Below are 15,751 nucleotides of genomic sequence, written 5' to 3'. Positions count from 1 at the left end.
AAGCTCAAACATTAAAAACCACGTTGCCTATAGGTAATAAATTTGGTAGTTATATCTTTTTCATTTATTTATGTGGTGAAGTCACATGTTCTATGTAAGAATTGTGTTTTTACAGCAGTTATGTTTTCAGCAATTCTTGTCCTTTAAAAGGCCCCATATTGTAAAATAAGAGTCTTTAGTTATTATGAAGAAAGTCTCTGTGTGATATAAAAAACTAAATCATTCAGTGCACAGAGATATGTGCACAGCCTGTCTCTCTTTAAAGGAGACGTCAGGGCTTCCATAAGGTTGTGATGTCACAACTGTACAGTCACTGCACTCAGCTTTACATTGGGGCTATTGTAGAGCTAACTGCTTCCTCAATCAGGCCTGATACAATGCAGGTTTAGAAGTTACTCTTCCTGTTCTTTCACCCTTTTCTTGTTCACAGAGAAGCAGGAGAGGGGAGATGTAAACTATATTGATATGGTTTAAATTACTTAAAACTACATATTCCTATAGATATAGGATATGGAACTTCATATAAAGTCTTCTGGAAAGTGCAAAAAGGGAAGAAGGGAAACTAGTGGAAAAGTCTAGAGACCAAAATCATTTTGATTCATCTTCTGGAGACCATAAATGTTATGAAAGAAATGTTATGGCTAACCATTACCCGTTTTGTACGGAAGCCCCAAGCAGACATGCATCCATGCATTTTATTTACTCAGTTTTTCCATGATAATGAGTTATTTCTATTTTGGTCGTTTTCTCAAGATCTCGACTTATTTTTCTTGTTATTTGGATAACAAGACTCGTTTTCTTGTGATAACCTGATAATTTTTCTGGCGATCTAGAAAACAAACAACAGGTTGGTCACTGTGATATTTCAGACCAGGGCATGCCATGCTCCCATTGCCCACACTAGTGAGGTAAGTGAAGCCTGTTTCTATGTTTGTTTTGGGCTTTTGCAACTCTGGGGATACGAGTTATGATCATCTAACGTTATGGTGGCGCCCATCGTTATCTCGTGATAACGAGATGAATAAGTCGAGATGTATGTCTGCTAAGGGCTTCCATAATTTTGCTCTCTGTGTGTGTAGTTCAAGTAAGATAGCTGACGTTACCCAAAACCCCAGTCGGGTTATTGTAGCCATTCTGTAAACTCACACTCACAAAAACAAGACAACAAGAGCAGTGTGATGTTCCAACAATATATTCAGTGGCATAAATTAATATGGAACAGTTGAAATCTTTCTATACACATTACAATACATATGTCATCAGAAGTTAATCAAACAAAAGGAAATTATGATACATAAAGTCATGCTGGGACGGGCTACAGTTTATATCAGATTACATCTAAACTAAAGAGAAATGTTTGCTTCCAGTTACGAAAATAAATGAACAGGAAGTTGTTGAAATACAGCGTGTTTTTGAGGTAATCGTAGAAATCTGAGCCCACTAAATTCACGCCTGCAATCACCCAACTCTCCCTCCTCGCTCAGCTCAGAGCTGCTGTGGCCAGACTGAGGAGATCCTTTCTCAGAGTCTCCGCACAGTCGGTCTCTCTGGCGAGTCTGTGAAGGCAGTCTCCAGCGAGGGAGGAGGACGCGAAAGGTTGATGACAGTCCTGACAGCCCAGCAGCAGAGATAAGCAGGCCCGACCCAGTGCTGGGTAGCTGTGCCGCTGTGAAAACCAGTACAACTGGGGGAGGAGGGCGGCCAGGGCCTCGCCTCCTTTAGCTGACGCTTTTAGAAGCTGTGCTGAACTTTTCATCAAGTTCTTTGGTCTTAATCTCAACTCTTCTTGAACAAGTGATTTGTCTGCAACACTTTTGATTGTCTTAGAGTTTGAAGTTGAACTGAGTCCTCTGCTTGGCTTTTGAACTCCAGATGAAGACGATTTACTATCTGTCTGATGTGAGGAGCTATTTGGTTTCTTTGTCTGCACTTGAACACCAGTCAACTCTAACTCAGATGTTCTACTAGCCAGGTTCTCCTCAGCGGACTCGAGGCATTCTTGGTCCGCTTTAGACGCAGCCCTTTCAGTGTTGTCCTCTTTGGAAGCTGATGCAGCTCGACTTGAAGCCTTGGACAGGAGAAGAGACACGCAGAGGTCCTCCAACTCTCTCTGCAGCTCAGTCACCAAAAATCTGCTCGCGCCAATCATCACCTCGCCTAAAGATGTTTTCTGAAAGTCCTCTGTTTTGTGATCATCTGTGTCTTTTTGGCAGATTCTTAGTCCTTCAAGGACTAATGTGTCCAAAATCTGACACTGTCCTTTCCCTTCTGCTTCTTCTCCTTCTCTTGTAAGGCAACATCCATGCAGGTAATGCAGCACTGGGAGCAGCATACCTTTGCTAACATCTTTAATTAGGATGGCGTCTTCGGCATCACCCTGAGCTTCTCCAAATCCGCCTCTCAACAGAGCCCTGAAGTATTCAGAGCCGACCCCGTCTGCCCCTTCAGCCCCGGCCACAGCCTCCCTGCACGCTCGGACCCGAGTCCCATCGTCCAGCAGCAAGAGGAGGTCAAAATTTGAAGCTCCATAAGGACAGCTGTTAGTCAGGCGTGGCCTTTTTGAGGGAGGGGGTGAAGCTCCGTCGCTCTTACTGACTGATGGTGCTGAAACTGGACTTTTTTTGTCAAGCTCCATTTTGGTGGCACTCATCAGGGCGGACAGGCATCCAATGAGGAGGGAGCAGTACAGGGAGTGGGGCCGAGAAGTCAGGCAAGAATGCGGTGAATTAAACCAATCAGAAAACAACTTGCCACATTCACCGGGATGGTCTTCATCCACATCATCTTCATCGCAACCAAACGGCTGTAGAGCCGAGAGCAGACCACCACTGTCCAGGAGAAGTTTCTTCAAAAGGGACTTGTTGCTGTTGGAGAAAAAGAGGGTTTATTAGCTCAAATATAGATGCTCTCATAGAGCTCATATTCATATAGATCTACGACTCACCTGCTGATTAACGGAAGACACAGCGCACAGTTCATCTTGTCAGACTCCGAGCCCGACAACATCACATGGGCCAGAACCCCAGAGCCAAATCCAGACTCACACTGGACTCGCAGATTATTAAGGAGAGCAACACCTACAGAGACAGTCAGTGAAGAATTATAAACGGCTCCTGTAATTATGTAAAATCAAACTCTATTATCATCCATCAAGATCTTTATCTTACCAAGTTGTTTGACTCTGGCTTTCACTCGGCCCGTCTGTCTCTCCTCTCTCTCCCCCTCTCTCTGGCAGAGACGGTGATGAATCAGTGCGACCGAGCCGGTTCGGACCAGCGCTTGCAAACAGTTCGGGTTGCAGCTCAGTCGGCAGAGCATTCGGAGGCACCTGCTGCTGGGGTCCTGGTGCTGGGTGAGGTAGAAGAGCAGGCCGGACATGACGCCTGAGCTGACCAGAGCAGCACTCGGGTCTGTGGCGTGGGAGAAGCGAGATAGCAGCAGCAGGATGGGCGACTCTGGAGTCCAGGGTTCGGGGTGGTAGGGGTGCTGGTAAGCTGTGGGGCGGGACACAAAGGGAGGGGTGTCTAGGTTGACCTTAGACAAGCAAGTTGCAGACTGAGCACGCTGCTTCCTTTTGTGAGCCGGAGCAGTGACTTTCAGTTGTTGCTTGGCTGAAGATGACACAGGGGAAGGCTGCGCCACTTTTTTAGAAACAGAAGAGGCAGAAGGGTTGGATGGAGATGGGGTTTTAAGACAGGAAAGGGAATCAGGGTTTGGGGAAGAGGTGTGAGGGGACGACGATGTCGGGATCTGAAGACTCCCCCATTCTCCTTCAACACCAGGGGAATCCAGCAGGTCTCCCTCTGAGGAGATCAATCCCTCAGACATCAACCAGGACCTAAGAGAGCAAGAAGAATGTAGTTAATGTAATTATTTATAATTCAATGTAAAATAGTTAAAACACAATAAACTTTCCATACCTGAGACTTAAAAAGCTGGATGAACAAAGACCTTGCTCTCTACCAGCCTCTTCCTTCTTGTAGCCCTCGGGAGGAGGAAAGTCAAAGGAGTCGAAACATGTCGAGGGCAGGAGCTCAGTTGGAGACATGCTGGAGGAGAGGCTCACATCCATCTTCTCAGCGGTTGGTTCCTCGCCTCTGGTGACCTCAACCAGTCGTGCAACAAGCAGAGGGACCAGCCCTAACTCTTGCAACTGCTCCATAGCAGATTCATCAAAAACAAAGTCCACGCAGGCCAGGATGGCCAGTCGGGAAAGGGGATGACTCTGATGAGCAGCCAAGAAGCTGAGAAGCGCCTCGAGGCCACCGCTCTCCTTTACCTTGGCGCGGTTGACTGCTTCCTTGCAGCACAAGCAAAGCGCTTTAAGGTAGACTCCAGACTTCAGTGGGTCCCTTTTGACCTCCTCAGTGAACTTCTGAATGGCTCCCAGCGACCCCACGAGAGGACGCAGGCAGCCTTGGGAACACATGTTGGCCAGCGTTTTCAGAGCCAGCTCCTCAAAAGGTTTACCAGACTCCCCTGAAGCCATGGCGCCGAGCTGAGCCAGGACCCCAGAACGGGACACCTCCCTGGCACATTCGACACCACAGCCCTGGGTCAGGTTGTGGAGGGTCCTGAGCACCACCCGCCTCAGCCCCTGAGGGTATTCTGGAGCAATGAGAGGGGCGAGAGCAGATAAGGTCCCTTGGGTGAGAAGTGTCAGGCGGTTAGAGGGCGTGTCTGAGAGGTAGAGGAGAGCTCGGGCAGCTGACTGAGCGCACTCCAGTTTAGGACAGGGGTCTTTGGGAGGAGCAGCAGTGGGGGATGACGGGGTGGAGGACAGAGACACACAGATGAGGAGGAGAGGAACACCACCTGTAAAAAAAACAATATTTTGATTTATTATTATTATTTATTTTATAGAATTATTCTCATTATTGACTGTTTGCTTACTATTTCTCACATTTGCCTAACGGTAATTTATGTAATAAATGTAATGTAAATGTAATGAACTCAGATTTTACCAATAACTTATACTCTGCTGCTTCTTTAAAAGTACAATTTAAACTGTAATTCAAGCTACTGGGTAATAGACAAGTGATGCTGTGAGAAGTGCCTGTGTTTCAGACTTACCAGCAGAGTGGATGAGTGCAGAGCTCTCTGGATCCATGGCCAAGTTTCCCAAAGCCCGGGCTGCTCGGTTCTGGACAGTCACCAGGGCTACATTTCTCTTCAGGATCTCCACTAAAACAGTCAACAATTTTTTTGACATAAGTGACAAGATAAGATGACATAAGCTGTTAAAATAAAAAACCCAATGTTTTCATATTAAGAAAAAAAAATTCTCATTAAAATGTAAATTGCCACTCACCCACGATACCTATTCCATCCAGCTTACGGACCTGTAGTGAAGACAATTTCAGTGTAAGAAGTCTTATAGGGTGTTCTGATAAGATCATAGTTCTATAAATTTTCTATGAATGCTTTCTTTCTCACCTCTATACGTGTCTCCAGCTCAGTGCAGCAGTTTGCCAAGATGCTCAGAGTCAGGTCCAGGGTTTTTCTCGAGCACTCCGGGTCTTTAAGAAGTTCCAACAGGGGTCGGAGCCCGCCTTGAGTTCTGAATCTGGCAATGCCAGCCTTATCCCCTTTGATGTGCCGTGTCCTTATAGCAACCAGGGCTCGCCACTGAGAGACTTCGAACCTCTTGTCTGTGCCTTGCCCGTGATGTTCAGGCCCTGATCCGGGTTTGGAGAGGTGAGCCAAGCACCAGGTCAAAGAAGACTCTGGTGATGATGGATGCCCTTCTCTGGAGGGTACTCGGGGTTGTTTCCAGTCACCTTGAACAGGTGATGCAGCCATAGTACAAATGCCTGGCAGGCTGCTGGTTCAATTATCTTAATAGTCTTCCACTCAATTCAGACAGGTATTATAAGTAAAGAATTACTTGACATATCCAGGCAAACACCGATAAATTAAATAGCATGTCCTTTCATTTTGAATTGTCACTTATTTGTGTATATGTTCCCTTAGTGAGTTCAAAAATGTCCAAAAATTAACATTCTTGTGTGGTCAGAAAACTACAGGTACCATGGAAAAGGAAAATTGTACCACCTGATGCCGCACTCGCCGATGGGAGATGGAGTTCCAACAGCTTCGGTCCACTCCCTTAAAAACAGGCCTACATCGTGCGAAGGCCGAACAAGCGTTATTTTACGTTTGGACGTGACTTGTTCTCAATATAACACATTTTTAAACATTGAATGACGAACTAAAGCTCTTGTTGATCAATGTTTTGTTACCACTGGCCGAATACTTTTGGTGAAACAAAATGCAATCGCCTGTATTAGCCGCTAACGCCATCTTTAGCCAAACAACAAAACAGGGGCGATCGAGGGAGGGAGCAGGGAGTGAAGAGGTGGGGCGGTTAGATATATTTGGGAATTGTAGTTCGAATTTCGCTGCTGTCTCATATGTGAGTGCGATTACTCCCTTAAGAAACTACATTTCCCATGACGACGAAAAAAACGTTGCTTGGATTAGAAAGGTCGCAGCGTTTAGGGATTGTAGTTTAGTTGGTACACCAGAAAACCAAAATCCCCTTTGTATCAACCAAAACGGACTACGCTTCCCGTGCTGCTAAGTAACGTTGTTATAGTCATCGTTTTACTCGATGCGAGAAGCCGCATCGGTGCGTCTGAAAGGTTGTTAAATTCCACGATAGATACACCGCCAATAAAAAAAGCAAAAACTTGGACTTTTATTATTATGATTTAACATCATGGAGGTAATCGAGACAATTGTGATACAAAGTACAGAAGTGGAAGGAAAGGAAACGGTTGTGTCCAGTGTGGACACGGATAAAACCAAAGCAGGTTAGTACCTCAGCCTGAAGTTAAACACGTTTCATCCAGTCATCGCTTGAAGCGAGGAAGGCCCTCTTTATATAGTCTATGGGAGGGCCTGATGAGTGCGCAATCTGTGCTGTTATTATAGTCATACATTTATCCATTGGCAGTTACATAATTAATAACAAATGCTGTCATAATAACGACCTTTAAATTTTAGTTTCAGTGAGACAAGTGGTGTCAAACATAGATTATCACTTTGAAAACAGATGGATTTATAGCAGTCATATTTATCAACCAATGACAATAAATATCCCTGTGTTTTGCCCCTTAGAATTTATATGGACGCTGCAGGCCACATGGCACCTTGTCAACACCAGACTTGAAATGGACTCAGCTTTTGAACAACCAGTATGCAAGAAAAAAAAACTTTGGGAGATGGTGGCAGAGAAAGTGAATGCAAAACTGAGGGAGTCAGATGTCACTGATGTTACTGTGAAGGCATACGAGTGTGACCTTAAGTGGAGAAATGTATTAGCGACGTACAGGAGGAATGCTGAGAGGGCCAAGAGGCTTGGGGCAGCCAGTGTCCACTGGGAGTTCTTCAAGGCCATGCATGAGGTCCTCGATAAGAGCAGGGAGGAGATCGAAGCTCAGCGAAGGGCCAAGCTCAGTGGGACCAGAGTGGGCAAGGCCATAGCCAGCAAGCGATTCACCCCCATCCTCCCTACACCTCCTGCCACAGCTGCTCCCTGCGCTCCCCGGCCTCCACAGGATGTCCTACAGCTGTACATGGAGCTGCAAGAGAGGAAGATGAACATGTGGGCGCAGCAGAAAGCCCTGGAGGAGAGGAAGATAGACGCCATTAACAACTTGGCGCAGGCCATCTCCAGCCTGGCTCAGAGGAACAGCAGCACAGAGAAGACAAAGGATGGACATTAGGCTGGAAGAGGTGTGGGGGGAATCTGAACTTCCATTTGTGCCGTTTGCTCATGCCAAAGACTTTTTATTATGCTGCACTAGGAAAAGTTTGAGCATGTTTGTTATTACATTTTTAGATTGGTAATGTTGACACATTTTTACACTAAGACGTTTAAGAATTGTCTGGCCAGAGTTCTGTAGGGCTGAAGAGCAGAATTAACATTTCAAAATGGTTGTTTCAGAATATGGGAAAAATAGGACACATACTGAAACATGATAGATAACCTGGATGACTCCTGTTTATACTTTGAGCGAGTTACTTTGCTCTTCAGAATTGTTCTTTTCTGTTGATGCCCAGATGGAAGTAATCGTCACTTATTTTTGTAATAAAGTGGAGGCGTGTATAACGATGTGCTGATGTCGAAGAGAGACAAAAACTCAAGATTCATTTCAACAACCTATGCAAAAGTAGAACATGTTATTTAACACAGGCCCCATAACAAGATAATGATCATTAGCAAAGAGAAAAATTGTTAATCTTGAGGGTCACCAAAACAGCATTCATAGACAAGCTTTTAATAAGATAATATACGCTTTTTTTTTTATCAGACAGTAAAAGCAACTTTACCATGTGTTCCAATAAACAGTTCTGCAATAAATACCACATTTGTGAATGTTTTGCCCCTACCAAATAAGTGTTTAGCAATAGACGGAATATTAAATAACACAACCTTTTTTGACTGTTTCATTGTGAAAGTTTTAGAAGATAAATTGGTAATCTGTGTACTCCAAAAACACTCGAGCAGCTGTATTTGCTGGGCGAGAATTGTCTTCCTGTTTGAGCTTAACACACTTTAAGAATCAAAACAGTTCACTGCCCCTCTGTGGTGACAGTGATGAACTGCAACATGTCATTTTTTAATGGTTGTAATAACTTTGCATGATCCAAATTTTCTGCAGAAAACTAATTAGAAATGAGATTATTATTATGTGTGCAGACAGACCAAGGCGGCAGAGATTCTGTTAAAATAAGTCTTTATATAACAGAACTGTTTGTTTACATCCATAAAAACAAGCGATCCAACAGACCTTATGAAATTATGTGCTTAGGGAATCAAAGTTTTTAAACAACAAATCTGAGATAGCATCACGTCTCTGTATACCCTCATCGTCTACCTCCCCCTCTTCCTCTCCTGTTATAGATTCCTCTTGATCAGTTTCTCCATGAACCACCTGTCCCATGTCCAGAAGCACATTGTGCAACACACAGGCAGTCAGCACAACCGCTCTGGCTCGATCATAGTTTCCAATATCCAGATACCGGACCCTTTGGAATCTGACTCTTAGGTTGGAAACAGCCTGATCCAGGATGTGACAATGTTCCTCCAGCATCTTGTTAAAGAGCTCCTCTCTTGGTCCGAGACTTCCTGAGTATGGAGTTAAAATCTGGGCAGTGAGCGGGTAGCCGGATCTGGCTATGAGGCAGGAGCCGGAGGGCATCAGTTCAGGGTGCTGTTTGAGTTTGTCTCTCAGAGTGCTGCCTCTGTCCAAGTCTGATCCTTTACTGATTCTGCAGTGTAAGAACCGGCCATTACTGTCACAAACGAGCTCAAGGTTTAGCCAGGAGTCAGCATGCGCCTCCTTCTTCATCCTCTTCACCTCAGGCTCTGTGCTCTCCACATCATGTTTTCCTATGGGCAGGCGGATAGGGATGCGGGTGTGTCCCAGCACACCCAGGACCAGAGGGACACCTTGCTCTTCCTTCTCTGGACTGGAAAGTGGGATGAGGGCCTCTAAAGCCTCTCTGCCTGCAGAGTAGAGAAGAAATACCCCCACCATTATAATGTTTAACCCCTTTAAATACACTTCAATCACTACATATAGCACCAATCATCCAAAGAAATCTCCCTCCAAAATGTACAATTAACCTACCGACTGGCCACCTGATGTGCCTCTCCTCCAGCATGTTGATGCGCTCACAGAAAGAGAAGAAGATCCTGTGGATGTTGCCTTTCTCCAAGTGGAAGCGGCGGGAGACAGAGCGGTAGCTGACACGCTCAGTGAGCAGAGTGAGGGACAGGAGGACGGTGTGGGACAGGGATAGGCGAGCTCGTCCTGCCATTCGAGCTCTGGATTTGGAGCTCTGAAGCAGGTCTGCGATGTGCTGATGAAAGGGGGAAAAAAGAGAATTATGTTACAGAAGTCAACATCTGTAGATTCAACAGGTATTTCAGCTTAATTTGATCATAATTGCATCACATTTTGAGGTGACAAAAGTCTAAAATGATGATTTTCTGCAGAATTTATCATTGATTCATTATTATTGTACGATTTTTGGAACAATGGGCAGCCAGAAAAGAGATTCACTTTGTTAACATGATACTATGTTTGGATATACTGTGCATTGTATGTATGTACATGGTTAAATACACATGTTTAGATGTATGTATTACACCTACATTGTAAGTACTAGTGCAGTTCTAACATTGGGATGGATTTTGTCTACTTATGTTGATTGTTAATACTACATATAGGCTAACACAGTTTTGCATAAAGAAGGTAAATAATAAGTGTGTGTGTGCACAGCAGGCAGGTACACTGATTTTGTTAACTTAGACTGATATGTAAACTTATTTTAAGAACAGTGACAGACTCAGGTTGTTAGTAGACAGACCAGTACCTGGACTGCAGCATTGTCTATATTTTGCAGCGGTTCTTGAGGTTCTGGTGGTTCATCTTCCTCTTGGGGATTGGATGTTGTCGTCTGTACATCCTGGGGCTGCACATCAGCCTGACTCTGTAGTAACTGTACGTATATGGTAGGAGGAGGCTGAGTTTTAAGTTTAGCTATCAGGTCAGCCTCCAGGATCTCCTCCACCGCCTGATCCAGCCTCTGCTCCAGCTCGCTCGGGGACAGAGGTTGCCACTCGCGCTCCACTATGTCCAACACGGCTCTGCCCGCCGATATAACATACTCGCTGACGTCCATTTCGATACGGACAGTCTATGTTCGCTTAGTCTGTCAAACAAGAGTTCATCATTTCTTCATATGCAAGCCCTAATAGTTAACCCAGCTGTACGTCGCTGTTTCGACAGGAATCACGTACTACCGTTGCTAGCAAAATGCTAACTACTTGCTAACTTACGTTGCGTTCAGGTGCAGTCAGAAAGTTCGGAGCTGCGTGTATTTGTCGTTGATTATTCAATCAGTAGACTGACAGCAATTTGGGGTATTCAAAAGCAAAATCCAAACATCCTCTAGTTTCATATACTAGAATGGGAGGTTTTTCTGCTTCTTACATACATACATACATTTTTTGTTGTGGAGAATTCCAAACTTTGTTCTGGGACATCATGATAGGTATTCATCACTATTTAATTTGATAAACCAAACAATTGATTGAAAAAACAGATTTACAAAGCGACCAATACGTCAATAATTGCAGTACTAATTGAGACACTTTGACACATTTTTGCATGAACAAAAGACACTATCAGAACACAACTTCATACCTTACAACTTCCTTTTGGAGCACAAGCCATCCCATGATTGGCTGCAAGTGTCAATTTTAAAAAGATATTACTGAAATGGCTCCTGGTTATTGCTACCCCCCACGTTAACCTACCATTAAGTCATTTGGAACCCAAATGGCTCTTGGCAAAGAGAGCTTATTTCATTGTATGACACTGACCCTTAATTAGCACAGTAAGAAAACCCTATGCGAGATACCAGCTAGTTTACAAATGTAATGCAAAATCAATCATAGATTGTATTCCTCCAATGGTGTGTGTAGAAATGTACAAATGAATACCCTCTTGTGTTGATGTGCTACTACAAAGGCATACAAAAACACCACAGTGCACAAGGGTGAAAAACAGTTGTTTTAATGTTAAATCAGTTACAAGTGCAACTTTGATCATGTCCCACTGTTTAACAGCCTCAATTTTCAAATGCATTTATGTTAACAAATTAATTCAACACCCCCAGGCCAGAATATACCCTCCTGTTATAACTAATGGGGTGTTTGTTTTTTTGTAGTTTTCCTGATGGTGAGGAACAGTGTTATACACTTAAATTTGGTGTTTTGATGTGGAGAGGAGTTAACTATTAATTCAGCTTTAATTTTAGAAAAACAATGTGCATTAAGGTATTCATGGTGTATAATACAACACAGTTGCAGCATGAACTAAGAGCAATGATTGTGGGATAATGGAGAGTCAAATGTGCAGCCCACTACTCACAGGCACAGTTAATAACTCATCACATGACAAACTACTTCTTTAACTGAAAACGGTTTAGGTTCACTACTCATCAACATTTCCAAGATGTCATGGGCTACAATCAAACACTGGAGAGAAAAGTCGGTTAGACCCCACCTTTGTTAATAAGGAAAAAAATAAAAAATATAACAATATTAATTATTTATTCATTTTTGATTGCTGCTTTGCCTGTGGATCATTTCGTTTCAACACCAGGTCCACGCCAGCGTTACATGTGTTGTAGATACCCACGACTGAGTGCATTCAGTCTCAGTAACTTCTGTGAGCAGCTACAGTATGAAAACTACAACTACTGATAAGTAAAATACCAAGAAATGTTCATCTTTATGCCAGATCTTCTGCCAACAGGTGAATCCAATTTTATTTCAGATTCATAATGTTCAAAAGTTTTTGAAATACAGATAGTAACTTAGAAATTCACAAACTCCTAGCTATTGTCTCAACACATATCCAGGCCAAGGACCAAAAACATGTTAAATTCTAGTAATAGTTTAATAAAGTAACACACAAACATAAAAGCCTTAAAATGTCACACCTTATCAACTCCCACGTTTAAGCCAGCAAAATAAAAAACACAAGTAAGGCAGCATCGCCTCACCCCCAAATAAAGACTAGAATTAATTAAATACGAGGTACAATTCTTTATGTTCAGCCTTTACCAATCCCATGGATGACTGACAGTGTCGTGACAAGTCCGTCAGGTATCTCTGAAGGGTCTTGTGTGAATTTATCAATTTATCTAGCATGCGTTCACCGATTTCAGAACAAATGAACCACTTTGAAGCACCCGCCCTCAAATTTACAACAAGGGGAATCCGTGTTTGGATTTGTTTATGCCCAGCTGAAGGTCTGTTGTCGGCGAGGTAAAGCTCACCGGCTGAGGCAACTCTTCCCAAAAGTCAACCCCTCCCTCCCCCCGTGCATCCTCCCTCCGAACCCCCTGTGCGTCCCTCTCGTTTCCCTAGCCCCTCCCTCACTGAACAGCCTGCTCGTTGGCTGTGCTGCCCGAGTCCTGGGGCTTCATGACGTCAGGGAGCTCCGGGGGAGTGGAGAAAGACTCAATCCTCAGCTGCTCAAATGAATCATCTGAGACAACGACAGAGAGAGAAAGCGACAACAGTTAGAAGAGAGAGGGAGAGGGAATGCCTAAAACAATGTAAACCAGATCACAGCAAAAAAATCAACCTACAAGACTGACATGATATAAAACAAACGAATGACTACAGCGCTTACTGAAACTGGTCTGATATGAGGGTGAATAAAGATCAAAGCTCTTACCACCCAGACGGAAAGCTAAACCCACTGTGGCCGGGGCTTGAGGTCGGGCTGTTTGATTTGTAAATCCACAATTTCCAAGAGTTTGTCCGTCATTAAGCATCACGTCATCCTGGGGAACATATTTTAAAACATTACACAGTGCACTTTATCAGCCTTTCCAGATGTCACGTGAAAGCATCTGAAGAGAATAAGGTGACCAGTATCAGTTAACGTTCTAGGTGATTAAATCTGTCACTTGAGCTTAAATTTAGGATGCTGTTAAAAACAATTTCAAGCTTCACATTTGGGTTGTTAACAGTTTGTCAGGGATGGTGATAAAGATGAGTTCTTTATGTTGCATCACCAGTAAACGTAATATTTTGACCCATGCATAAAAACATAATAACTGAACTGGAAATACATAAATAATTTGAAAGGGTATGTCTGTTTTAGATTTATCTCGTAACCATAAATTCAACTCTCTCCATCACATTGAAATAAAATCCAATATCACCATACAGTGGTCCTGCTTATTGGTTCGCAAACACAACTAAAGATTATTTTCATTATTGATTAATCCACCAACTATTTCTTTAACTGATCATTTAGCACATAATGTTACAAATAAATAATAATAATGTGAGCGACAGTAAGAAAAAAAAACAAAGAAGCGGTTAGCTACTGTACAAGATGTTCCAGTTCGGTTACCTTATAAAGCCTCTGATCTTCTGGTGGCCTCTTTAAAATACCTTCCACAATGCGCTTCAGTTCATAGACTGTGGTAGACTCTTTGGCATCTGTGAAGATGGTCGTCTTATGACGTCTGATCATTAGAAACACATCCTGAGTGAGATCAGGCAAGAGAGGGAAGAGTGGAAATGAGACACTGATGATTTACAAGAATTTTCACATCAGAAAATCATAGCTGTTGACTCTGTAAATGCTGTTTTCACAAAAATGATTGAAACCTTTAAAAGGCACATTTCACTAAGAAACAAATGCATGTTGTGGTATTTTCAGTAGATTTGTTGAAAACTAGAAAATCAACAATGCCTTGTGTAAGATATACTTCATCTATAATTACACCTCCTCGTAACTGGGCATATCTTTGGTAAAACCTCCAGAGCAAAATGTGGTTGTTGTGGTTGAATTTTCATTTTGAAACACCTACAGCACAGTCACAAATCAGAGCATAAAAAGGATGCCCAAGCAAAGTGCTGACATAAAGTAGTGTAGTAATATATTATCTAATAATACAGAATAACCACATAACAGAAGAAAATTCATATTTAGGGTATTAAGCCCCATAGTACAAGGCTCGACTATGAAAGCAGATACCAAAGTTTCAGATAAAACCTACAGCTGTAACGGCTGCTGGCAAAAGTTAAAGCAAATTGGCCCATAGATTACTTCTTGTTCATGTACAGTCATAACTCTACAGGGTTCATCTGTGTAAGAACAGTATGGGTGAAGTTAGCAGTGACAGCCGTTTGGGGATTAGTTAGTAAATGGAGTTAGAATTATAAGAAAGGTACTCCATAACGTCACAGCTGTCCCTGCACCAAAGAGTTTAAAGAGCCACAGTGCGGCAGCTGCTCGGTAGCGTCATAATGAGCTAGCTTAGCTCGTCATGACGGTAGCTGTTATTAAGATAACCGTTCAACGATATGTCAGCTAAAACAGCTTCCTCAATTGACTCGGTATTGAGGTTTACGAAAGACATTTTGAGTTTAAACGTACCTTATGCTTAAATATCTGTATTTCACTGCCTAAACCATACCAGCTTTGTCATAAATGATAACGACACCCTAGCAAAAGCACCCCCTGACAACTTTAGCTAGCTAGCTTCTTCATAGCTGGCTAGCTATCTGATCAAAAGCAAAGTTTGTTCGTAGGGCTGTCATCTATCCAAAACAATGTTAATATCCCTGCCGTTTTGTCGGAACCCTTCTCCGCCAACAAATGCCACCGACTTGAACATAATAACGCAATTTCGAGTAATCGTTAGTTCGTCTGTTGACGTTAACCAACGTTTGAGAGCTAACCTACGATAGCAGAGGGTTAGCTAAACAAAGGCATAAGCTTTAGGGTGGTCGCTTTTTGTGACAAGCTTGGTTCAGCTACTGACAGCAGACATTTTAACGCATCGGGAAGGACTTAGTGACAAATTAAAGTAAGGTTTTGATAGTCAAGAGGCCGTTTCATTATGAGCTATGCCTGTTTTCCTCACTCACCATTTCTTGCGGTTGGTTGCACACTGAAAAAAAAACGCCTCCACTGCACAGCGGCAACTGTGAGATCACAGCATCAGGGAGCCAACCCGCAACTCCAAAGCCTTCCAGCAGATGGCGGTAGCAAAACTTTCTTCTTCTTCTCATTTAACATTTGAATTGCAACTGGGCGGGACAATATCACCACCAACTGGCTAATTGCAGTACTACAGAAGAGTTGGCCACGACTGGTGAAAGGTCACTTTACAGTTTATTCCTTATTAACTGTCTTTC

The 15,751-nt window shown here is 43.2% G+C and overlaps 4 protein-coding genes across 4 annotated transcripts; 1 reads left to right on the top strand and 3 right to left on the bottom strand.

Annotated features, from left to right (window-relative positions):
• Positions 1 to 1,203: 1,203 nt before the first annotated feature.
• On the bottom strand, positions 1,204 to 6,050 carry armc5 (armadillo repeat containing 5). The gene is made up of 7 exons (XM_069676166.1): positions 5,437 to 6,050; positions 5,312 to 5,342; positions 5,074 to 5,184; positions 3,921 to 4,815; positions 3,168 to 3,838; positions 2,945 to 3,077; positions 1,204 to 2,864 (listed from the first exon to the last, which is right to left on the bottom strand). The coding sequence occupies exons 1-7, from the start codon at positions 5,800 to 5,802 to the stop codon at positions 1,481 to 1,483; spliced, it is 3,591 nt and encodes a 1,196-aa protein (XP_069532267.1). The 5' UTR covers positions 5,803 to 6,050; the 3' UTR covers positions 1,204 to 1,480.
• A 603-nt stretch (positions 6,051 to 6,653) lies between these two features.
• Positions 6,654 to 8,356, top strand: LOC138604393 (uncharacterized). The gene is made up of 2 exons (XM_069676318.1): positions 6,654 to 6,815; positions 7,123 to 8,356. Exons 1-2 carry the CDS (start codon positions 6,722 to 6,724, stop codon positions 7,728 to 7,730), a joined length of 702 nt encoding a protein of 233 aa, XP_069532419.1. The 5' UTR covers positions 6,654 to 6,721; the 3' UTR covers positions 7,731 to 8,356.
• Positions 8,357 to 8,796: 440 nt separating this feature from the next.
• LOC138604427 (putative nuclease HARBI1) lies at positions 8,797 to 10,818 on the bottom strand. Its single transcript, XM_069676359.1, has 3 exons — positions 10,390 to 10,818; positions 9,642 to 9,873; positions 8,797 to 9,517 (listed from the first exon to the last, which is right to left on the bottom strand). The coding sequence occupies exons 1-3, from the start codon at positions 10,696 to 10,698 to the stop codon at positions 8,808 to 8,810; spliced, it is 1,251 nt and encodes a 416-aa protein (XP_069532460.1). The 5' UTR covers positions 10,699 to 10,818; the 3' UTR covers positions 8,797 to 8,807.
• Positions 10,819 to 11,578: 760 nt separating this feature from the next.
• On the bottom strand, positions 11,579 to 15,537 carry elob (elongin B). Its single transcript, XM_069675996.1, has 4 exons — positions 15,482 to 15,537; positions 13,956 to 14,090; positions 13,269 to 13,377; positions 11,579 to 13,076 (listed from the first exon to the last, which is right to left on the bottom strand). Exons 1-4 carry the CDS (start codon positions 15,482 to 15,484, stop codon positions 12,964 to 12,966), a joined length of 360 nt encoding a protein of 119 aa, XP_069532097.1. The 5' UTR covers positions 15,485 to 15,537; the 3' UTR covers positions 11,579 to 12,963.
• Positions 15,538 to 15,751: the final 214 nt, after the last annotated feature.

Source organism: Semicossyphus pulcher, unplaced genomic scaffold, assembly GCF_022749685.1.
Source record: "Semicossyphus pulcher isolate SPU_LCO1_2020_fin unplaced genomic scaffold, fSemPul1.0.p SCAF_25, whole genome shotgun sequence".
NCBI classification, from domain to species: domain Eukaryota; kingdom Metazoa; phylum Chordata; class Actinopteri; order Labriformes; family Labridae; genus Semicossyphus; species Semicossyphus pulcher.
Note: the sequence above shows the minus strand (reverse complement) of the source record. Positions and strands in the feature narration are given on the sequence as shown.